Source organism: Diabrotica undecimpunctata, chromosome 10, assembly GCF_040954645.1.
Source record: "Diabrotica undecimpunctata isolate CICGRU chromosome 10, icDiaUnde3, whole genome shotgun sequence".
Lineage (NCBI taxonomy): Eukaryota > Metazoa > Arthropoda > Insecta > Coleoptera > Chrysomelidae > Diabrotica > Diabrotica undecimpunctata.
Window position 1 is genome coordinate 47,629,324 of NC_092812.1, and position 26,862 is coordinate 47,656,185.

Here is a 26,862-nt window from a genome sequence, read left to right on the forward strand (position 1 = left end):
TTTTGACAACTACCTCGTTATAGGCTTATATTATAGTTCATCTACTCTACTAAAACTTTTGCACCAATACTTCGGTTATTTTCAGAACATTTTATAAGTCGCTACTACTCCAACATTATTTTATAGCACTAAGCAATTCGGAAATTTCAGTAGGTATTGTTCTTAAATAACCACATCGTTTTAAACTAAGAGTCAGGTGCAAAAGAACCCTCATAAAAAAGTATCCCAACCTTTATCAAAGTTCAATATCAATGTTTTGTCTATAATTTACAACAAATAGTCGTAAATCAGATTGTTTGGAGATCTTCTTCCATTCGCTAGAATACATTCGTCCACCTGTTTACGGCATGCTTGAAAATATTTGTTCTGGGTATATATTAACAAAGAAGAGGGGATGATATACATCCCTGTCGTACTCCGCGTTGTATTAATGCGAGATCTGTCAACTGGTTATCTATTTGAATGCTCGTTGTTTGATTATAGTATACATTTTTATTAATTCTAATGTATTTATCATCTATACCAACTTCCTTGCATTATCGATATCAGTTTGTCATGGTTTATTATGATGAAAGTCTATCTTCTTATAGTTTGCCAATAGAGAGTTCAGGAGGAAAACTTTATCAGAAAAAGCGGAGAGAGAACAGTATTAGTGATCAAAATCACAGACAAGGAAGTTGCTGATGTATAATCCTATAGAAATAACTGAAACCGCCATCTAAGCTAATAGGCGAGCGGTTTACCCCTTAAAAGACGCTTAGAAACAGAATATACCGACTAAAATTCTTTTTGAATTTCTAATGCACCAAACGTTTTTTATTCGATTCTATATATTTTTCCAAGATGAAATGTATTTTTTTTTTATTTTTACAAGTGGGCCGGCAATTGTTATTAACAAATAACTAATACAAAAAAACAATTTCACCGAATTGCTTCGGAATCAATTTTTTTTGGTGTATCTCATCAAAATAAACACTTTTTCTCTCTTGATAATTTTTCGAAAAATGCTTCCTTTTCGAGTTATTTGCATTTTTTTGTTGAAAAAATGCCTTAATTAGTGATTTTTGGGATTTTTTTTCTAAAAAACTACTAAATGAATTGCAATTCTACAAATAGCTTTATAATCTTTAAACCGTCGAGTACAAGTAATAATATTTTGACAAGGATAATTTTTTTCTCTCTTGCTAAAAACGTGGACCCAAATATTTCGAATATGCCTTTCAAGCAGTCTACCGCTAAGTGTGTACAGCGGTTGCGGCGATACAGGCGTGCGGCACGTAGAAATATTTGTTTAAATTTAAAAAATTAATTCAATACAAATATTACGTACAATTTAAAAAAAAAAAGATATTTCTAATTATTTTTATATAGACATATTATAATTAAAACAATTAAAATTAATTTTTTACAATGCTATAATAATGTAATTTTTCTTTTAATATACGTGGTGACTATATTATTGAATGTTTTATTACAGTGAAATACATTAAGCAATATATAATTAATTTTCATTGAAAAATATAATAAAATTAAAATTTAATATTAATTATACATCGTTTTCATTGTCAATAATTTGAAAATTTTCGTCAACAGCAACAGGATTTCCATCTAATAAGCTGATTTCATTGTCTTCAATAAAGTCGTTTTTAATATTTTTACAATTCTCTGGTGTACATGCACGTACTATGCAGCATTCTAAATTATAGGAAATACAATTACAATTTTTCGTAGAACATTTCCCGGTACATGAGCAGAAATACTTTTGTAACATATCTAAACTAGTTTCGCCTTCAAAATAATTAAAATCGAAACAATTATTTTCCAGTGTCCAACCATGGGTTAATGGATCAAGAGATGAAATAATATTGTTTTTTGCTTAAATCCATTCATTTATTTGCCACTTTGCTCTTAAGTAATGTTGTAATAATGCTGGTTTCGAAGGTGGTAATTTTTCATTATTATGCATTTTTTTTAGCGCCTACAGCACCTCAACCGCTGTACACGCTTAGCGGGATACTCTCGAAAGGCATATTCGAAATATTTACCAGGTCCACGTTTTTAGCGAGATAGAAACCATTTATCCTTGTCAAAATATTCTAACTTGTACTCGACAGTTTAAAGATTATAAAGCTATCTGTAAAATTGTAATTCATTTAGTAGTTTTTTAGAAAAAAAATCCCAAAAATCACTAATTACGGCATTTTTTCAACAAAAAAATGCAAATAACTCGAAAAGGAAGCATTTTTCGAAAAATTATCAAGAGAGAAAAAGTGTTTATTTTGATGAGATACACCTAAAAAAATTGATTCCGAAACAATTCGGTGAAATTGCTTTTTTGTATAAGTTATTTGTTAATAACAATTGCCGGCCCACTTGTAAAAATTTTAAAAAAATACATTTCATCTTGGAAAAATATATAGAATCGAATAAAAAAGGTTTGGTGCATTAGAAATGCAAAAAGAATTTTAGTCGGTTGATGCTCTGCTTATAGGGGTAAACCGCTCGCCTATAACTTGAGAGATGACATTTGCTTGCGCTGCGTTGCCAAATCGAAATAAAACGTAAAACATGCATTTATGATGAGCTAATGCACGTAATTAATGCCAAATCAAACGAGGGAAAAAATTTTCGTACAATGATAAATATATAAGTTTAATATTTTACGAAATTAAGCTATCTTATGGATATGTGTTTTTAAAAAAAATTAATATAAAAAAGATATTGAACTTCGAAATAGGTCTGAAACACTATGGTATATTGTTTACATCCTAAAACTTATTATGTAGCTTCCATGTAGCAATTTTGTACAAAAACGTCGAAAAAATTAAGTCCTCTTGTCTAAATGAAACTGTTTTTGGATTTATTACACATGACATTCAGGTTATATTTTAGTTATATTGAACATGCTAGTAACATAGAACATCACATCCATATATTTATATTGTATATATACTATAAGTCTTTTACGTTTCAAAACAGCATTTTTTAGTTGTATCTTAAAAAAATCACACCAAGTTTTTACTTTTAGCATGAAATGACTTCAAACCTCAAATATCGAGCCGTAAACAATTCCCAACAAAATGTACACTATCAATTTAATATTTATTTTATGAAAGTAATGCGAAAACTATTGAATAATAGGTAACATTTTGTCAATGGGAAGACTAGAGAAATTTATTGAGAGAAGCAAAATCGAAGAGCAGGTATACTTTGCGGCAGATAAATCAATTAATAAAAGAACAAGAATATAGAAATGATATTTGTGGACTTAACGAACGCTTACGACTCAGTAGCGAGATCAGAACTCTAGGAAGTAATGTACAAATTGGTAAAACAGAAAGAATTAACAGGGAGCATAAAAAATATATACAGATTGAACGAATTTAAAACGGAACATACGAAATCAATGTATTTCGGCTCAACTCCGCTCTAGGTGGTTGGCCAACAAAAGGTTGTCAAATAATTATATTATAAAAATCCAATACTTCAGCGGGCTGATGGATTCTGAATTCATTCAAGAACAAGTCAAAACTCCACCCAAATAGGTTGCCTAGAATCACTGTGAAAACTAGACTACACAAGCAGTTATTATGCTGTCAAACCACTTATCGCTTCCTTATAGTCCAAGAGATAGAGCCGAAATGTTGAACTGATCAGTAATATGACATTTCTCTATTGGAATATATTCATTGTAATCATGTAATTGCTCACTTCTGTTACTATTCTGAGAAGCGTCAAGTAGAGTTTTCCTCAAAATTTTCCAAAAAAATTTCCGTAAATGAAAATTTTCGTAATTTTTTGAGGTAAAATCTAATTTATAGAATCCTTTCGATTTTCTGTAAGTTATACCATGATTTTTTTCCAAAAATTGTCAAACGATTTTTACGATAAGAAAAAAAAATTAGAAAAACTTTTCTAAAACATTTGATAAAACTCTACGTCATCGTCTGAATCTTTTATAGAATATTTTGTAGTTTTAAAATGATATTATGATAATGTTTTTTTTTTCAAACTAAAGTCATATTTACTTTACAAATCACATTTTTTTCTTAAATATAAATATTTTACGAATTAATTTTTAATTGAATAAATGTTTGATATTTGATATTTTATTAAATTAAAGTAATTTTATAATGTTAACTATTAAATATTTTTGGTATAACAAATAGTAATTTTACTTATTTTTTATTACAATAAAAAGGTTTTTAAATTTATATTGCATAAATAATGGTTGTTCAGATATAAGAAAAATTTGATTTATTATTACATTAATAATCAAATACAAAATATATTATTTCTATTTATCAATAGGTAAAATTCAATTTGTAGAATTCCTTTAACATTTTACAAATAATTATTAATAAAAATCAATTTAATAGTGGAATTATCAATTTTTTAAGTTTTGAAATTTACTTTGTACTTAGATATTTTCAATATTTTTTTTAACTTTCAAATTGATTGAATTTTTTTTTCATTAGTTATTTATAATTTTACAAATTCTGTTTGGACATTAATTTTGCATCATTATTATTTTAAAATATTAAAATAATAATGATGCGCGTTCCATTTAGGTCAGTAATTCTAGACGCATGCGCTAAATGTAATAAGTATCAAGATGCTTTTATCCAACTTGGTGAAACTGACTTCGATTGTAATGAAGTTTTTGAAACCTTAGAAACTTTCATATGTCACTTATATGGAACAGGACTGACGAGAACAATTCCAAAAAGAAAAGTAAACGATGTCAGATTTTCACTATTTAACCGGCAGTATAAGTTGCATGATGTAAACGAGCCTTTTAAAAAAAAAAACTAAAAAATTTCGATGCTTCAAGCTTACCACCATGTCAAGATGAATTACACCAACATCTACTGCGAGCCCATTATATCTCAAATATTTGGACAAATGCTCATAAAAAAGTACCAACAGAATTGATTGTTGAAGAACATGGTTGGGAGTTTTAAGATGAAACATATAAATTCAAATGGTTTAGTGGACCTCAGATGCCAGAATCAGTTCGAGAAGTAGTGATTGAAAATGAAGCAGATAATGAATGTGATATTATTGAAAGTGAAAGTGACGAAGATGATGAATGTGATGACATCAATGAGAGTGAGAAAAATGACTAAATTTTTAAAGTTTTTCTAAATTTTTTTTTCTTATCGGAAAAATCGTTTAAAAATTTTTGGAAAAAAATCATGGTATAACTGACAGAAAATCGAAAGGATTCTACAAATTAGATTTTACCTCAAAAAATTACGAAAACTTTCATTTACGGAAATTTTTTTGGAAAATTTTGAGGAAAACTACTTGACGCTTTTCAGAATAGTAACAGAAGTGAGCATACAAATTTTCAAATCAATCGGTATAAAAATATCATAATAAAATCAGTTTGAAAATTGTTACCGAGACCTAAAATGCGCAGGCAAGTGGTACATTTGACCCCGTTTTATGGCTCTCTGTACCAACCCAGCTGTCCGCTCTTTTGGATTTAGAGTTTTTAGGGGCTAAATAATGACCCATGAAAATGGCGGATATATTACTTATCGTGAATTTTTCCCCAAAAAATTGCAATTTCACCCCTGTCCGCCACCCCTTATGTATCCACTCTCGCGTCCGCCCTTTGGGATTTCGTCTAGTTATACCAAGATCTTACTCTGGGCAAATTTTCAGCCATATTATCGATCGTTAATTTTTCCGAAAAAAATTACAACTTCATCCCTGTGTAGCAACCCCCTGTACCACGAGGGGCGTCCGCCTGTAAGGCAAAGTCTTAACCCAGTTACAATGAATATATTCCAATAGAGAAATGTCATATTACTGATCATTCCAAAATTTCGGCTCTATCTCTCCGACTATTAGCGAAGCTCCTCTTTCCTTTAAAGGAGACAGATAGTTGAACGATATTTTATACAATGTCTATCACTGGGTATGGCTTTATTTTTGTCCAAGTTTTATATTGGTCCACTATTTCAAATGCAGTTCAAACAGACATATATCAAATTGTATGTTCCGTTTTAAATTCGTTCAATCTGTATACAAAAAAAACAAAGTATACGAAAATGTTTGGGCTTTTCTCTATGGGTGTGAGATTGGGTAATTATTGGGTGTGAATTATTGTCTAGAATACCTGGACTATCTTGATGTTAGTATGAGTTGAAACAACCAACACTCAGTGACTTGGTCTCTGAACTGTGTAACCTTTGACTGGAATCATAATATTGTCCATACTTCTAATTTTGTTGTGCCACTAAAACGTTATAAAGCCATTTCACTGTTCATACATTAAATATATAGTTACCTTTTTTTGAGGTATCTTCAGTTTCATCTGTTAGATCATTGTCCATAACAGAATTTAAAGAACTTGTTTAAATAAGATTGTGCTTTTTTAAATATAACTTAGTATATATATACTTATAATTACAGTTATAAAAAGAGCATAACTTCGTACGGCGTACCTTCTAATAGACACTCATGCTGACTTTTATCTATTAATCTAAATCATTTACATTTTGTTTATTAGACAATTTTTAACTTTCTGATTTTTTAAACTATTAATAACCTTATTAGATAGATACTGGTAATTCTTTCACAACCAAATATGAATTTGTGAATAGAATTGGTCTACCATAAAAGAACTTAATTTTGTTCAGATTAACATACATATTTACAATATAACATTTTTGTACAAAATTTAACATGGACGATTAGACACAAGTGACTGGTAAGGACGGAACAAATCAGTATTCAATATATGGAGCATAAGCATACTACAAAACCATTGAAAGCTCTTATACAGTTCTCCCAACCTACCTTACCGAACAGATATGCACCAATAACTGAAATATCTGTAATAAATTTTTTGACAAATAGCGAAGAAACCATCCACCATCTGCAGTGTCACCAGAAACGTACTTTAGGAGAACTGTGCAATTGTTTGCAGTAAAATTTAAAAATACAGAGTGAGTTCTAAGGAATAGACCAAATTTTAACTGTTATTTCTGTCCTATCGGCTACTTTCCTTCTCCACTGCCTGATGTTCATGGCTTTAAGGTCCTCCTTCCCATAGGCCATCCATCTTGTACGGGGCCTTTCTCTTGTTCTTTTTCCTTGGGGTTTCCATCTATGGATTACTTTTACAATTCGATTATCCGACATTCTATTTAAACGACCAAGCCAGTTTAACCTTTGTTATGTTACAAGTTTAACAACGCCCGTATTCTACAAGTATTTGTCTAGCTCGTAGCTTGTTTTAATTATCCACATACTATAGGTACGATGGGTTGGTTTAAGTATCTTTCTTAGTATTTTGTGCTCAAATATTCTCAGTTGATTTTCATCAATGTTAGAGAGTCCACGTTTTGCATTCATATATGACCACTGGCCTAATAACTGGTTTGTAGATTCTTAGCTTAAAGTCTCTTTTCATAATCCTAATGAAATATATACATTAAAGAAATACATTGATGCATTTGTTTAAATTAGCAGAATCTTTAAATTCTTAAGATAAATAGTAAATTAATGAGTACCAACACAGTTTACGCTGACTTCTTCTGTTAAATATAGCTTATGTGGTCCCATCAACAAGTAAACTCAAATGTAAGGATATATTCTCTATGTATGATTGAAATGTTCAGGCAGATATCTAGAAATATAGCTAATTTATGAACAAAAATATGTTTGAGTTTTATAAATTTAACGTCATATAGCCCAGAACCGAGCAGTCTTAGACACATTTTTGACTTCTAAACATAAAGTTACAGTTTGACCCATTCTTTATGACGCTCTGCACAAACGATCCGATATTTCTGTAGTGGCTGCTCATATAGTTGATCTCCCAAAATAAGGTCATATAATTGCGACCCTGTAATATTTGTATTAGTAAAATAATTTTCAATATAAATAAATTATTTAATGAGTATTTTTATCCTCATTATGAACTACTGTTTTCTCTATCCTTACTAGTAACCAGTGTGCAGTGAAATATGATACTTTTAAATAAATACATGGTAATGACTTGGTGAAATATTGTATAGAAGGAGTAAAGAACTTATCGTACATAATACCTTCCTAAAATAGGCTCATTTGCGTAATCTCTTTCTTATTATTAAGAAGAGGCTACCTTAAGTAATGTTCAATAATTCTTAGCGCGAATTATAGAAAGCTTTTCGTGTAGTTCTACGATTACAACAAACTACGTGCTACCACATGACATAGCCAAAGGATTGTGCAAATGATCCAATGCCAGAAATAGTTTGGGAGTGCGTCCAACTCCAACTTAAACAAATATTTACAGAATCAAACGACCAGATTGGTTTGCTATTTACTTTTGATATTTTAACATTGTTTAAACTTGTGCTCGATCACTTGTACCCTTTAAACTTATTGTACTATTGACCAGGATATGAATATCTGATAAGAAGCGACGATTTCAAATTATCAGAAATTTTCTTCAGATATCCAAGTTCCTTTAACGGCTCCGAAGCCTCTTTCTAACGAGTCAAAGCTGAAGTGAGTCTGCAATAAGTTTCTTAACAAACTGGCAGAAAACACCAGTGTCCTTCAAGTGGGTGCTAAATCGTTAAGGGAATCACAAGAAATAAGGTTGCAGATAATTAATACTTAGCAGTAACTAAAACCTCACTGATACTTCCACAATACTGGCTAAATTTGAAAAAAGTATCTTTAGTTCACATATGTTTTTATTTTCGTATAACTGAGAAAAAATCCCTGATTGAGAAGACAATTCGTAAAAATGATGGTGATTTGAAATGGCAATCATTAACAGTCTCGGCAATTGTAAACATAAAAGCGATTTGAGATTATCTTATATTTTTATAATACTAGTAACTTTAATACTGGTAAAATTAAACAATTTGGGCATATTTAACTATATGCTTTATTAATTTATAAAAATGGTAGATCAAAAATAAACTGCGTGAAGTACAATTTGATTAAAAATGAAAAAATGGCATATTGTATAGCCGACTAATAAACGAAATATGAGAAAAATGTTATGAGTTAAAAAGTACTATAATAGAGTAGAATGATACTCTTCGGATGTTATTTTATAGATCAAATAACCAAAAAGATGTAGATTATAATAGGATTATCCTATTTAAATCTGTGAAGATTTTCAGCTCACTGTTCTTTTTTCCAATTTTATTAAAAATGTATATCTACTGGAAAGGAAGGAAAGCATTATGTCAATTTGTTTAAAAATGAAGGAAATACAGTCTAGTTCAGTTAAGAAAAATTACTTTTCCTTCAAGATATCGCACGTTCCTACAAGTCTACGATTACAATGGTAAACATTCGTCAATTGGATTTTTAATTAATGGCTTATTCAACGTGTTCCCCCGATTTAGCACTCAGCGATTTTTACCGGTATCCAAACTTGAAAAATACCTTGACGGTAAGAAGATTTCGTTTAATTCTAAAGAGGACTTGAACTAACAATGAAGATATTATTAGTATGGAATATCCTTGAGAGACGTGTTTTCTGACAATATATCGAAAAAAAAGATGATTATTGTCGAAACACAACTTAAATTTTTTTCGTTACGTCACGTACTTTTTGAGCAATTCTGTAGCAACAAAGAAGAATAATAGAAGCACATAATTAAGTATATATGAAAACATTAGGAACATGTCTTTTCAGAACAATTGATTTTAAAACTAAATCATACAAAAATCAAATTAGAATGAGAACTTATATGAGTTATGAAGCAACATTTTTTGTATGATCATATTGAGGTAAAAATATTGACCAAATGATTTTATATTATATATCATGCACCAAACGACAAAAGAAAACATCTACAGAGATTCGAAAGGAAATAAAAGTACATATGAAAGAGATAACAGCACCCAAAGAAGACTTAGCAAAGGTCTTCGGGATTACCGTTTAAAAAATTATAGCTTTTTTCAGAAAATCAAAAAAGAAGCTTAATTTTATTATTTTTTTCTTTAGACTTTCTATTTGAATTTTTTTAATGTAATTTCCTAACATCTTTTTTTATTAGTTAAATGGGGCCCAATTTAATCATATCTCCAAACGCGGATTCTCATTGATTGATTTCTGTAAATTTCTTATATCACAGTAAAAATAAAATGGAATGTATACGCAACCACCAAAGTAAGATATTTTTATTTTCTATTTTTGAAAAAATTTAAACAACTCTTACTTTATATCTTTCTATTGTTTTGTATTTTGTTATTAGTTAGTTGGTCAGCATATTGCTAGTCTACTTTTGTTTATACTTTTAATATTTTATTACCTAAGATTAAAAAGTAAAATTTTAAATCTATAAATTATTATCAAATTGAAAAATATGATTGCACGGGAATAACTCTTGTATTAGTTTTATTATATCTACTGGTTTTATGCAATTAAACTAAAGGGCATTTATCGAGAGATAATTCAAACGATTTTTTTATTTATAGAGATTATTATTTGCTACTGTTTATGGATTTTAAGATACAGTCTTTTAGTTTGATTGTGTAATAGTATGAAAATCGACTAACTACGTCGGGTATATAAAAATTGAAGCCTTTGTTAGTATATGGCTGCATGATTTCGTTAAACATTGGAGTTGGATGTAATCAAAGAGAACAAAAATATACTTAAAATTTAGTTAGTTCGACGTCTCGTTTAATAGACACCATCCAACTTTTTTACCCAGTTTTGAGAAAGATGAACCATATTCGTTATTATTACACAACACTAATCTTAAGAAGTGAGCGACTAAAGTCCAGTCCAGAGATATATGATTGCTGTTGTACCTACAAAGTGAACATGTGCCGGAAACTGATTTTACGAACACATCTCACAGCGTCCTGTGTGTTTTGGGGTTTGTGCGGCGCCGGCGCTGTGGCCTTAATCGGTCACATGTGCACTGTGCGAGGCGAGGAATGGTGTGAAGAATCGGCGGGAAACGACAACGACCGTAGGCCCTGGCTATCTCTCCTCGAAGACGGCGTTGGTATAGTCGACTGTTGCCCGCCGAACTTATTGTCGACTGTCGAGTCTCTCGTTAGGCCGCCTTGGTTGAACTTGGGACGGCTTTAAGCGTCCTGGTCCCTGTAACATAAAATATATAAATCATTCATAAAATTCAGACTTGCAAGCCTATACACAATGATGATGATTAACTGGTAACAAAAATTGAATGAAAAAATAATTTTTCACACACCATTCTCCGGCCTCAACTTGAAATGAAGATTTTGTTTTGAGATTCTATATCTATACTTTAACATCCTAATATATAAGATTAAATAATGTAAACTAAATTTTAACGGGTTTTTACCCAGATATTTTGTGGCTCAAAACATGTAGACCTAGACACTGATGATGGAATATGGATTCCGAAAACGTTTTGTCTTCATGACATAGCCCGATTGGATTTTTTAATTATAATTTTTTATGTATTAAAATGTTAAAGTATTTAAATATTTTTTTGTTGGCTGTGCATAATTTTGAAAATAATAACTTTTTTCAAAAATTTAGATTGCAAAATTGTTTTGCCAAAATTGCTTGATCGATTGTGCTGAAATTTTGTGTAGTGTTTTTTATATTAAAAATATTTTCTGGGTAAAGGTTTCAAAGATTATATGTGGTTTTTATATCTTCTTCTTCTAGTGCCGTCTCCACTAATAAAGGTAGGCTATAACCATTGCAAATTCGTCTCTTTTTACATCTTCTGATTTTCTTAAGAGCGTCTGTGTGTTTAACCCGGTCCAGTCGCGAATATTTTTCAGCCAGGATATTTGTTGTCTACCAGGACCCCTTTTTCCATTTGTAAGTATGTGCCCCAAATATGCTGTCTTTTGCCTTTTAATGGTGGTCAAAAGTTCTTTGTCTCTTCCCATTCTGTGCAATACCATTTCGTTCGTAATATGATCGGTCCATGGTATCTTCAAAATTCTCCTAAAAAGCCACATCTCAAAAGCTTCCAGTTTTCTTATTAAGTTAACATTAATAGTCCAGGCTTCGACACCATAAAGAAAAATAGAGTGGATTTAACATTTTACCATCCGATATAGGATTTGCAGATTGAGTATTTGGTTACTCAGAAATTTCCTCATCTTAAAAAGGCTGCTCTTGATTGCTCTATTCTTGAGCGAATTTCTGATTTCGGATTCAGATCTTCTATAACTCAGACTCCTAAGGATTTAATTTTGTCCACTTGCTCAATATCTTCATTTTTTATCTGGATCCTTGTAATGACTGCCCCTCTTACTGATAACCATGGTTTTTGTTTTCTTTATGTTTATTGTTAAACCAAACTGTTCCCCAGTATCACAAATTGTGTTTAGTAACGTCTGCAGGTCTGTCTCACTTTTAGCGATAATGACTCAAGTGCTTGCGTAAATAACTCATCGGAATATATATTAAATAGTAATGGTGAAAGTACACAGCCCTGTCTCACTCCTCTACTTATCTGTTGTGCATGCGTGCTATTTCCATCTAATGTTACCACAGCCTGTTGGTTCCAATAGAGATTTCTCACTATGTTAATGTCATTTTTGTCGAGTCCTTTTCTCTTTAGACATTTCATGAAAATGCTATGTTTAATTTTGTCGAAAGCTTTCTCATAGTCTACAAACGCAACGAGAAGATCTTTTTGTTGGTCTCGGCATTTTTGGGCAAGAGTTGTGAAACTATACAGAGCTTCCACTGTTCTGAAGCCGGTACGAAAGCCAAACTGTAGCCAAACTTGCATGTATAATCTTTAAAAATGTTTTTAATAAGTGTGACATTAAAATTTGTTTTTATATACGTAAAAAAATATTGAAAAGCATTGACTATTTTTTAATGATTATTGCTAATTTTGCAATAATAATAATTATTTTTTCAATTTACAATCAAATCTGTCTTGTAGTAAATTCCATTGCAAAGCTTATAAGACAGACTTTACAAAAATTTTCTAAAATGCATAGCTGCCGAGACCTTTTAAAATTTGTTTCATAAATGTTTAATAAAAAATTTAGCCCTCCGTTTGATGTGTTCTCATAGTAAAATTATCATTTCTCATGATATTTCGGAGCGATTAAAGCAAAAGTAGGAATATACGATTTACTCAAATAAGGGTGTTTTAGAACAGATACTCCTGATCTAATGTTATTTATAATTAATTATTTGTCATTGTACTTTTAGATAATATATCTCATAACAAATGAATTTTTAGTAATAATAACCTTTCATTTTCATCATTTCATCATTCCCTACATGATTTCTTATCCCGATAATACGGCAAAATGGGATAGGATGACAATTAACGGTTTTATAAGGAAATACCTTCTAAATGAGACTTACTCAGAGACCATATTGACCATAGCCGTTGTCTCATCAGGTTCAGGATCAGAAGAACCACTCTGTTGTTGAGACAATGAACGGTATAACGGTGAATTGATGAATCGTGGATAGCTGTCCCTGTGCATCAAAGTGTAAATCTGCAGTTGTGCCTCTTCAAACATTTGTGGGGTCGGCTCGACCATATTGCGATTCACAATTTCACGTACTCTCGCATCTAATGATACCTGAAAAATATGTTATTTATACGACGTGGCAAATTATTATACAGGTACCTTTGACTTTAAGCATTTTGCAAAAAATTATAAATAAAACACAGCAATAAGGAATAGACCTCATTAATGTGTGAAAAACTCCTTTGAACCGATTTGATTTGATATTTAATTGTTTTTATTTTTTCGTAGACCCACAGAACCAAATAAATCATTCAACCAACCGTCAAACCTAACAATAAAAAAACAAATATTTATGGTCGGCAATGGCTTTATTGGTTTTCAAAATTCTCCATAAAAATTAATATTGCATGCCTTTGAACCAATTTTCGAAGTACTTTTTCCAGTTAGATTGAGGTAACTACAAAACATGGGTTTTAAACGTTTTAACTGCTACTTCGGGCGACGAAAAAGAAGTCACTGGGCGCTAAATCAGGACTTTACGGCGGATGACCCTTTAATTCGATGTTTTAGCCGGTCAAAAATTCCGTTGTGTGTGCTGATGTGTGTGAGCTTACTTTGTCGTGATAAAGAATAATTCAATTACTATTTAAATGGGAATAAGCCACAATTTAAGGTTAAAGTACCTTTATTGACTTTTCAATTTCCACTTCGGAAATCGTTCTCAAAATACAAACATTAGTAAATTAAACAAGTTTTGTTTTTTTGTTACTTAGTGAAAAATTTTTCTAATTTAATTTTATCTGACTCATCTATATTGACAATTCAGACATGCATTATACATTTTAAAGTAGACGACTTTAAAATAATATTGCCAATATTGTTGAGTTGCATTCCTAGGACGACTTTACTTATAAGATAGTTCATTCGATTACATGAAATCAACTTTAACTTGAGAATATCCGTCAAAAAAGATCATAGCATGTAATTCGTCTTTAAAAAGACAAACACATGCAATGATGACAGTAAAATCCTCCTGTTAGTGATTCCATAGTAAATTATGAGGGAAAAACCAGGAAAAAACCTCATAATACTATCCCGACATGGTAAGTATTTGGTCGTGCATTTAATTTACCCTCAATAAACACCAAATTCTGATTTTATATGTTTGTTATTTAAAAAACATAAATGATGTATCCTCTATATGTTAGTGACTTACCAATACTGGTATTTTCCTTTTAATAATTTCCTCTTTCAATATGGGTAACCAGATACTAGCTACTACATTCTGCCAAGGAATTCGCGACACAATTGGTCTCATTTAGCATAATTAGAGCCGCTTCTTTGATTTTTCTCTTTTTACCATCCGTTTCTTTTAGGACTATATTTGAATCATTCCATTGAACCCTATGTTCATTATCCCATGCGTGTTTACATATTTAAGATCTATCAAATTCTCTATTTTTAATATAGGATTGATGTTCACTTATTCTAACATTTAATGGCCTTGATCTTTCACCTAAATAAAACTGATCGCATTCACAAGGTATTTTATAAATGCAATTCTTTGTCCTTTCTTGTTCATTGTTAGGTTTGGTTTTGGACAAAATAGATCTTAACGTGTTTGTTGTTTTGAATGTTGTTGAAATGTTGAATTTATTTCCTATCCTTTTAAGCTTTTCCGATAATCCTTTTATGTATGGTATTGTTATTTTCCTCGTATTATTCCTTGTATATGCTGTAGGATCTCTTTCTAAGTTGTTTTGTTCTATTCGATCGATTGTTGAAAATTCCTTATTTATAAACGATAAAGGATAATCATTTTTTAATAAAACAGATGTTAACAAATGTTTTTCCTCCAAGAACGAATTTTGTTGGACACATTCCTAAATGATATAAACGATAAAGAAGAGACAATAACATTTACGATGGAAAAGGAATATAATAACACACTATCTTTCCTGGATGTTTTAATCTCCAAGAACGATACTGGGTACGAAACTCAGGTGTATAGAAAACCAACACACACCAACAGATATTTAAATTTCAAATCAAATCGCAATATTAATATTAAAAAGGGAATTTCATTATTAAATTCAAAGTAGTCATGCTTTATGCAAACTTCAAGAAGATTTAAAATTTCAGATGTAATGGTTGGATTTGTACTATTTTGGTCTAAAAGGTTTTTTATTAGAATAAAATTTTCTTTAGGAGGAATACTAGGAAAAAGATTTTTTACGTAAAATGAAATTAATCTGGAGTTGTTAGGTAACTGAAAATGTTGTATTTTATTAACTAGTTCTATTGTATTTTTTATGGTAAATTTAGGTGAAAATTTAGTGTGTTCTAAAATAATCTCTAACAGTTTTTTTGAAAGTTTATACGACGGAGCTGTATAATACTTGATTTCCTGTGGATTTTCTATGAAATGAAGTTTGCCTGCGTTCATGTTCCTGATCTTTATCTACTTCTGTTGTTGGTTTTTATGAGGAATTCGTGGTTTCTTGCCAGTGCGAACCACCTGGTTGAGGTGAAGTAGCTCTATTTTCACGTCGCTTGTTGTTTTTCTGTTGTTTATCTGAATCTGATGTTAAAAAGACATATTCGGGTATAGCATCAGGATTAAAAGGGATGATTCAGGTCCTTCTGAATCCCGATATTGTGTTGTCTGTCGTAAATGCTTGTATCCATGCCTTTGTAAGCAGTCCTCCAAAACTAATCTCGAAATTTTTCTACTTGGATTCATTTTAATGTAGGAATTACAAGCTTTATAATAATAGGATTTTAAATCTTTAAAAAATGCTCTGTTTAGTTGTTGCAGATAGTAGGTCACCCTAATCACCCTGAATTACCTTACATAAATATATTTTTTTAAACTTTTTTTCCATAGGTTATCCATAGATCCATTCAGTCAAATTATATGAACCAGCTTATTTTTCAAAAAATATTATAAACAAATTAAATTTCGCATAAACTATTTAACCGATCTGGCCCATCTATTGCACACAATATAAAGACGATAAGACCCTCAAGCTCAGATACATTTAAATAAATTTTGATAAAAATTAAAAAAGTTATTACCAATATTCAAAAACAGCGATTTTCTGTAAAAGTTATCTGTTAACGTCAAATCTCTAAATAGACATGTTTTTAAGTTATGAGCAAAATAATGAGTTCGATTGTTTATGTAAAAATATGTCTACTAAAAAATTGAGGAATCCCAACATGAGAGTCTTTTTGTAATATCTCATACTACACATTTCAACTGTCAAACCTGTCTATGCAATTGTGTCGAGTAAAAACTAACTTAATGAATAAGTCTTATTGAACTATACTTACCTCCCTGGGAGAAAGAATCGAAATAAAATCTTCGTATATAATTCTAGCTTTCTCTTCGACAACTTCCAAGTTGGTTTCGCGTTTTAGTTCTTCGCAGGCTAACCAAAATAATATATTTTCTTCTGAGTATTCGACACGTAGAAAATCTCTGAATACTTGACGACCAGCTGGGGAAAAAGCTATTGTTAGATTTTTTAGTTTTAAAATTAACATCTTTATTTGCCATATGCTAGGATGATTTAATCAAAAAGTGGTAAAATTCGTTTAAAAATAGTAAATAATACTAACAAAATTCTTTTGTACATAAAATGATGAGTTTATATAAAGACATGCCACAAATTTATACCTAAATATTAATAATTACCTGCACTTTTCATCAGTTTATCGAATGATCTGCCCCAATTTCGAACTTCTTCCAAAGTAGGACTGTAAAAAGAAGTATTTCAGGTCAAGGTGTTTAACTTTTATGTTTCTAAATATATAAAATGTTACCTTTTTGAATAATAGTTATAACAATGAAAGGAATCAGTATTCTAAATATTTAATGGTCGACAACTTATCATTATGTCGTAAACGTTTTATTCCAGCAGAATATTTTCAATTTTATAGTGCCTCCATAAACTATAGTCGGTTTCATAATAGTATAGAGTAATTAACTATAATTTAGTATGCACAGTTACGTGCAAGTTACAGTAGATTTTTTCATTTTAATGAAAAAGGACCTGGAAATATAAATAAGCTTTTTATTTGATTTTTGTACTCTCTTTTGGTTGAGCGTTTTTGGCATGCAGATTGTTAGAATCTGCGATATCTTAGTGACGTCGCTTCTAGTGTGTTGAAATACTCATCAGGAAGTTCGTTTTCAGCCAAATTCAGAAGTTTGGCCGGAAGGAAGGAAATTTTCTTTGTATTCCTGTATTCCTGTATACCTGTATTCAATAATCGGTCAAATGTATGTTTCGTAGGTGTGCAGGTGAGTCTTACTCTGTATACCCCAAGTTTAGTCGGTTATTGTATTTTTCAATACGCGTTTTGATGCTTTTTGGAGAGCCATTTGTACTAACATACGAGGGATATTTCAAAAATATTGCCCATGACAACACTCTTTAGTGATTGGATGCGAATTGCTTCAGTTACAATAATTGAACATTTGGAGAATCAGCGAGCATTTGTTTGATTGCATAATGCTAGCGGTTTTTATTACACGAGCGATTAAAATGGAGGCTACTGGTGATTCAGGTACTATAACAGTTACACATCAAAGATCCTTCGTTAAAATTACATTTTAACGTGATAAAAATACTACAGAATCATCCGATTTGACTAGTGAATAGAACAAAAAAAGTCTCGATACTGCAACAGTACCAAAGCAAAGATTCACTGTTGGAGGTAATGCACTCCTTTTTCGAATTGTCGCAATTGATGAAACGTGAGCTAGAGACTTGTCAGACAAACGAATGGACAAATCCATCTTTCTCGTGACACCAAAAATTTTGGCGAGTGCGAACAAAAGTTAAGCAAATGATGGTCTTTATTCAAGTCCAAGTAGACCAGGGTAATAAGGCAAAAATACACACTGTTCAATTCATGACACTCAAAAGCCATAGTACTGAGGTTTTTTTGATATATAATACTTATACAAACATATTCTTACCATTTCCTGCGTGAGATTTATTAGTAATTTTTATTTAAAAATAAATTAGTGACAAAAAGTGTACTTTTTGGCAGTTTAATTTTATCGTTGAAGAACGTAAGCTTTTGAAGGTTTACTGGCATAACCACCTTTTAGAGCATGCAAAAAACTTCAAAATTTCGATTTGCAAAAATTTATATATCTATTTGTTTTTAGATAAATGCAAAAAAGAACAATATTTTGAAAAAATTTATTTATTTATAACTATTGCAAAGATTGTTTTAAGGCTTTGAAATTTTCGTCAAAGTTGGGCCTACTAATTGATAAAAATTTCACAGCGATTCATTAAATTGTTTTAATTTTATTTTATTTGTTTATCCCAGAAAGCTGTTTTTTTCTTAATAACATAAGTCAGAAAAAATGTAGTTGGTTCTTTTTTTTTTTAATTGATAGCAGATTTGTTTATAATAATTGAGATATCCTATTAGCATACTTTGAAAAAACATAATTTAAAGTTTTAATATGCAAAATTCAAAAAAAATTGCCTTTTAATGGAAAAGCTTAGAAAGCTTTAAAACTCGTGGAAGCAGTGGAAGGTGAAGGAGCTGTTAACTACCTATATTTCTGGTCCTTGTCAATGAATTTCGACGTTTCATTTTATAATTTGTATGTCCTTTTTGCATACATTACGAATATATATTATTTCAATATTTAAATTGTTAAATAAACCATCTAATTTGTTTAAACAATTTTCTTTTCAGTGTTTTATGTTTTGAGAAATATTTGAGGTAATTTTTATTGTAAAACATAAATATTTATGATTAATATATATTTCTCTAATAAACGTTTTCCATAGCAACCTATTTTTTTATTTATTCTTATTTATTTAACAATTTTAAAACAAATTATAAAAAAAAAATGTTTGTTTCCTTCAATATTTCAGTTATTCTAAGACGAAAGGTATTGTGTTTTTTTTTCAGAAAATACTTACTTTAAACGTAAAATGCAAATAAAAAATTAAAAATGGTGAAAAAAAGCCGATTTTAACGTTTTTCCAGGTCATTTTTCAATAGGTTGGACATGGAATTAAAAAAAAAACAAAAATATGAGGTGAAAGTCTAAGTCCATTAATTTCAAAATGCCAAAGTTCATTTTGATTTTATATTGCATAAGTCAGTTTAAAATATCCATAAACAAATTGATATTAACGTAGTAATAAACGTTATATATATATTTAATCTTAGTTTATTGAGCCAATAAAAAAGAATTATAACTTATTTGTTATCAAAAGTAAAATAATCCTTATATTACCGGTGTTCGATGGATTCAAAAGATTTTCTAGTTGTCTTTTATCGGGAGAGAGAAGAAAGGATAAGAATACAAATATATTATATTACAAAGATTTACGTTTCTTTATTTTATATGAACGAATAAAACAATTATTAAATTCTGTCGTTATCTTATCAATCAGCATACAAGAAAATAAATCAAATTTTTATAATAATAAGATTATAAAGCTACATACATTTATATTACGGGAAAACCAATTTTACTTAAAATTTTCTTTACTTGAAACAACAAACAACAAAACTTTAAACTTTTGATTAGCCTAACAAAACCTCAGTTCTTAAATTTGAATGCTAATGACCATGATGTCAAACCGATCCTTCACAGATATAAAATTCAATTGTACAAACACTTACAGCTTATTTTCTTCTTGAGTTGTATGTTGGAACATACCCAGAAAAATCCAGTCTCCTCAACGATGTGATCTCTCCAATTTGGCACCTCGGCTCCTTCTTAACGTCTCTGCAAACCTCCTGCAGACTACACTAAAAAACACCTGATTCACTTCTCCAAACTCAGCTACTTATTTATGACACCAGGACCTCCTTTTGTCAACTTGATGCCGTAAGAATACTTTCACATATCCTTTATAAATTTCCCACGGTAGATACAAGGACCTCTTTTAATCTACTTGTTATCTCCTTCTGCAAACTATTCACTTCTTTTCGTTACGCCGGTATCCAAACTCACGAACCACACCCTATCTTGAGACAAACGACTGTTTCCTTTCGATGACCAAAATATCACTAACTTCTCCTGTCTCATGATCGACTCACAAATTCCCATTTAAAAACGACCGTCCAATCAAAAGCTCAAATTGTGTTTACCATGATTTTGGAAAAGCCTAATTTCGGTTTCAGAGAAAAACTAAATAGCTTACTTTAAAATTGGTTTTTTCAATACATCATTTATACCTATTTCAAAAGATTAGAATATGGTCATTTAATACTCGACTATACAAACAATGAAAAGATTAACTTACAGGTAAAATGTCTTCTAATTCTAAACAAAGGTTTTTTGATAATTTTGTTTGAAACGGAAAAAGGTCGTTTGCCAAACAAATTTCTATTCTTATCTACACTAAATCTTATCTTAAATTATATCTTAAAATTTTATTCCGATGGATATTTTTATTTATTTTTCTTTGGTTGGGACAGAAAAAGTATGACAATATATATATATATATATATATATATATATATATATATATATATTAAAATTCCTTGATCAATATTCTATCTTCTTCTATCAATAGACTTTCAAGACAAACAAATATTCACCAAAAACCAAATGAGCGGAATAAGGGGATATGGTATACGAGAATATGAAAAATATACTTTTAACGCATACGAATGATGTATGTGAAAAGTTAAAAGTAGCTCCAAGGTACATTAAAAAATATTTTAATGTACCTTGGAGCTACCTTAAATAGAAAATGAGACTGCGACGTAAAAATCAAGATAAGAATAGCAATGGCTAAAACTGCGTTCGGTAAATTTAATAACTACTTCCTCAGGCGCGAAGCTTAAAATGCCTAATATGTTCCATCCTGATGCATGGAAGTGAGACCTGATCACTTGTGTGCTTCATTCCAGCCTCATTTTTTAAAACTCACGGACAATGTCGTTTAAGTTTAATCTATTTTAAAATTTGCATAATTAAGTTTTAATTATTTATCTTTAAGATGACATTGGGTAATTACGTTTCTTAATTAATATAAACAAATTAGTTGCAAATTAAAAAAATTGGTGTAAAAATGTCAGCGTTCCAAGTTTGCAAAAATATTTCGTCTACGAGTACTAGTTAAAAAGTTCTAAATGTTTATAAGTTAAAAATAACAGTAACTTTGCAAAACGATTTTTTGTTAAAAAAATGATTTTTTTTTCCTGATACCTTTCATACGGTACCCGTAGAATTACCGTATCTTCAGTATATTTGATGTCTTACTACAAAAAAATTACCTCTGGGATAAACAATTTAAATAAGTTTTAAACTAATTGATCGATCGAGCTGAAATTTTAAGGATTTGTTAAACACCACAAGTCACCTCTTTGAGAGCAATTACAAAAGTTTAGGTTAATTTATACAAAAGTTATACACAATTAACGATTTTGTCTTATTTTACTGATTATGGAGCAACAAATTAATTTAAAAAATTTTAGAATACGTCATTTTGAAGGTTTTTCTATCTCTTAATAGATAAAATGTTTATACATTAAGTATAAATAGACTAACTAGAACTAATATGTTATGACTAGACTTCGGCAAATATGCAAATAAAAATGTAGAAAATATGCGCATAAATATGCACGTGTTTACCCGAAAATATGCAAATATTTTACAAAATATGCATACAAATAAATAAAAAAATCGTAAAATAGTAACAATTTTATTTAAAAAAAAAAAGTGTACATAACTAAATATTTCCTACTATTCATTAAGATTTACATTTATTTTAAGTAACTACATCATTTTTAAGTATGAATAAACTTATTTAGAATTATGGTAACAATAAATGACCAAGTGGTGTTCAAAATTTTCTAACAAAAACTTGTGGCTTCTGTCTGAGTACATATATTTATATATGGAAAAACTTCGTTCAGCATCAACTGATGTAATGGGAGCATTTTCAAACTAACCAAAACATTTGTTCTAAATTAATTGTTTCCGAAATATTTCCAGCTAGAACACTGACTACTTCAGAAAGAATATGGTAACCTTTATTTTTTTCCATAGTAGCTTCAATTTTTTTTAAAATATCTTTTCCAATATTACCTCTAACGTTCCGACAACATGACGCAAATTCTTTTATTAATGCTGTACTTTCGAACAATGACAGTTGTGGTGATTCTAACTGAGTAATTGTTTTTTGAACAAAACTAAAATTTGATTTTATAAATGAAAGTTCTTGTTGAAGCAAGTTACTCTGAAAAGTTTGTTTAGAATCCAAAAGAGATTGGGAACTTTCATCTGGTTAACGTATCAATTATGTTCTTTATTTTAACAAAATGATCTGCATAAAAATTAGCTGCTTCTAACCATGTTCCCCATCGCGTTAAAATAGGTTGTGGTGGAAGAGGAATGTTAGGTAGCATTTCTTTATAAAGTTGAATTCTTATAGGAGATTTAAGAAATACTTTTTTGACACTGGATATCATGGTATTTACAAGAGGAAACTTTTTTCGTATTTCCTCTGCAACTCTGTTTAATCCATGCGCTACACAAGTAACATGTATTAAATCTGGGGAAAAATATTTTAAATTTTGTCCTGCTTTCACCATATAAGGAGCAGCATCCGATAAAATAAGCAGTAATTTATTAGAAGGAATAGTTGTCGGAAGAAAAAAAGTTGCTAATGTTTCTTGTATAAAACGCGAAATTGTTAAAGCATTTGTTTTCTCAAGTTGCTGGCATGAAATAAGATGAGATTTTGGTAAGGTATCTTCTTTAAGAACACCAATCAATAAATGAGCAATATACTTTCCTGAGGAATCAGTGGTTTCGTCTACAGATATGTAAAAATAATTATCTGCAATTTCTTCCTTAATATTAAATTAACACCGACGAGTATAGCCCGTTCACATTATTTCTTCTTAGAGACCGATCACTTGGAACATTAAGTTTGCAATATTTTTTTTAGAAACGAACTAAAATTTACATTTGCTAATTTTGAAAGCGGTATTGTTTGCAGACACTAATGGGCGACACAAGTCTTCATTAAAAGTTTCTTGCTCATCTAATTTTTTTGAAGTAGATTGGAAACATTTAGCCATTGAAGTTTGATGTTTTCCTCCTATTTTCCTTTTTTTGCAATGTGTGAAGCAGTTCTCACATGTTGGTCTATCTGAAATTTCTTCTCACATGCTATCTATAAATAAAAATAAAAACCTTTATTTTAACCCAACCTTTAAAATATAAAAATATACAAGGTGTTTTTGGTTAATCAAATAACTGGTTTGGAAAAAAAAACACTCGCTAAGTGTTTTAAATGCAGTATTAATCCACAAATTAGTTTTTGTTACTAACCATTAGTACATCATATAACTTATTTTAAAATTCAACAAAAGTTTTTTTTTTGTTAATTCAATTACAATAAAAATAATTGTGTTTTAGAATAGCTGACTTCATAAAAAAAAGTAAAGGTGAAAAATTTTTCTAAATACACACCATTGTATTGTATCATGGACAATTTTTTCTCACTAAAGGAAGCTATTTTTCATTTAAAAACAACCTACGAGTACTAAATTTCAAGTAAATACGTTTATTGGTTTTAAAGTTATTGTTGTTATTAAATAAAAGATTTTAATTTTTTTTAATTTTAACACCCTGTATCTCGAAAAGTAAATAAGTTTGACCCCTCATTAACTATATCGTTTTGTTCAATTTTTCGAGAAGTATCTACAGTCAAACGTTGTAAGTGTCATTTGGAAACACCCTGTATGTATGAAAATATTAGATATTTAATAGAAAATATTAGATACTTACAATTTTGCCACAGACTGAACAGTAGATTTTTTCTCATATCCATAGACAGCTCTTTATAAGGTTTAATCCACGTTGAAGCACTGGTTGTTTTAGGCATTATAAAATCACAATCTTCCTTTTTGTTACGCACAACGAGTGTTTACGCTTTGAATATCAAAACAAAAATGATTTACAAATCTGAGCATCAAATTAGAAAATGTTTAGGTACCTAATTCAATAAACTGGGAGATTTTGGAAAATCCCTAAATTAGGAACAAAACTATTAGCCGTTTACCTGCTGTTAAGATACAATAAATTGTAGATAGATTTGGGGATTAGATCATAAAATGCAAATGAGCGAACCCTTAGCGATTATCCAATAACTGAATGCCTCAGTGACCGAGACTTTCTAAGAATGTTGAGGGCTACTTAATTGATCTTCTTTGAAATTGTAAATGTTTTGTACCTGTAGAGATTACGTACTTAGATCATCTTGATTAAAATGACTACAAAATTTTATACAAGAATTGAAATAAATTGGTATGTTTAAAAATTTTCAAATACAGTATAAAAATCTGAACTTTTATGCACTTTATGCAAACTTTTATACAAATATGCCAAAATATGAAATATTTGCATAAAATATGCACAATATGCAAAATATGCAATATGCATATTTGCCGAAGTCTAGTTATGACAATTAATAATTGAAAAACAACGCAGAAATTTCTACAGAAAACGCTGCTTTCTGCTTTCTTACTACAGGTATATAAACATAACGAAAAAACTCGTCAAGCATCTGACTATTGCGAAGTCCTGAACATGGTTATATTTTGCCTATTTCCCTTTACTAATTGTGTACACACACCTTTTCTACTACCGTATACAGATCAATATTTATACACAAAAAATATCGGCGTCCTTTGTGTATAGTGATACCATTGTTCAACATATAATAAAAATAGGGTAAAGTATTTATTTATTAGGTGTTAACAACCCATATAACCCAGGGTTTATTTCTTGTTTAAATATGCATCTTAGCTGATTTATTGTTTTCAAAAGAATCTGGTAGGTCTACCTTCCCATTTTTTCAAATATTGTAAAACTGATCATAAACCAATACAAAGAAATAACCACAGGGGTTACTTTTTGATTTATGCACTGATGACAGGTTCGTAAATCTAAATTGTTACAGGTCAGTCCCTTAAAAACAAAAATTATGAATTACCAGTTAGCAAAAATGTTGGTAAACGTATATTATAAAGTTGGTAAAGTTATATTAATCATGTTGAAGTAAAGGTTTAATCAAATATTACATAAAAGGAGTTTTGTTTTTTTAATATTATGATTTACTGCTAGTAGATGTTTTTTTTAGAAATCGCCTTAAGTGACTGGACTACAAGAGTTTTTGTGTTGGTGTACAATGGGTATTAAAACTAGAAAAGAATGTCCATTGAAAATAAATGTAAATAAAGTGTTCACTTTTATTAAAACTAGACTATTTTTTAATTCTTTCTAAAGGATAGAGATATACTTCATTAATGATTTGAAAAACAACTGATGGGTTTAAGTTAAGGCTATATGAGAATGACAAACTAAAAATATAAAATATATACATTTCTTCTCAAGAGTAGCTGAACATTAATGAGAAAATTCAATAATATCAATATTTTTACATAAAGTGACCGATGCTAAAAGTGTTTTACATCTTGCTCAAAATACCTCCCATATTGTATATCGCAATTTATGTACAATATTTTTATGTACATTATTTACATAATCTCTTATTATAAATCAGCGTTTGAAATTCTAACTTTAATACTGTCTAGAGTATTAGGGAGTTTACCATCTACAAAATTTTTAATCATCAGCATCATTATTTTCAGTGTATTCTACTGATTATGATGAAGCCTCCCTTACATAGTCGTTATGTTTCTGCCCACGACTGTCTAATATTCACTTTTCTGTGCCATATTGTACCGGTTTGTTTTCTTATGTCATAGTCCTATCTTAAATTTGGACATCTTCTTGGTTTCTTGGCGCCTCTTGGATAAAACAGTGTTATTCTAGTGGACCATCTACGTCAGTTCTTCTGGCTAAATGTCCCGCCCACTGCTATTTTAAAGATTTAATTCTGTGTTCCATTGAGCTTTGAATGACTTGGAGTTTCTCTCTCTCTTTCTTTAGTCTTCAAGTTTCACAGCCGTATGTTATGATTGCTAGTATACTGATCGAATGTTTTTTTCTTCAGGTGGAGTGGTATCCTGGATTTGAATATAACTGCATTTTTACCAAAAGGAGCCCAAGCAAGTTTCATTCTTGTGTTGATTTCTGGGAGTAAGGAGCCAGATTTATGTATTAATTCTTCCAGGTATACATACTCATCTACTGTTTAAAGTTCATTGTTGTTTATTATTACATCTTGGGCACCCACTAGTTTGTTGTACATAATTTTTGTTTTTGTCAAGTTCATTTTTAGGCCAACTTCATTGCTAGCTGCATTTATGTCGCTTATCAGTTCTTGTAATTCTGCAGGATTATTAGCGCAATTAGAACGTTGTCGTCTGCAAATCTAAGACGACTGAGGCATTTTCCATTAATAGATAAGCCTTTGTTCTGCCAGTTCATTTAGCTGAATATATTTTCTAGAG

The 26,862-nt window shown here is 30.1% G+C and overlaps 1 protein-coding gene across 1 annotated transcript in view; it reads right to left on the reverse strand.

The window, feature by feature from the left end:
• Nucleotides 1–4,538: 4,538 nt before the first annotated feature.
• Nucleotides 4,539–26,862, reverse strand: part of Dhit (regulator of G protein signaling double hit) — a 91,190-nt gene continuing 68,866 nt past the window's right edge. The window contains exons 4-7 of the mRNA XM_072546620.1: nucleotides 17,132–17,193; nucleotides 16,768–16,934; nucleotides 13,319–13,542; nucleotides 4,539–11,083 (exon numbers count right to left, since the gene is read on the reverse strand). Of these exons, the coding sequence (XP_072402721.1) occupies nucleotides 11,068–11,083; nucleotides 13,319–13,542; nucleotides 16,768–16,934; nucleotides 17,132–17,193 (469 nt within the window). The 3' untranslated portion in view covers nucleotides 4,539–11,067. The remainder of the gene's footprint in view (nucleotides 11,084–13,318; nucleotides 13,543–16,767; nucleotides 16,935–17,131; nucleotides 17,194–26,862) is intronic.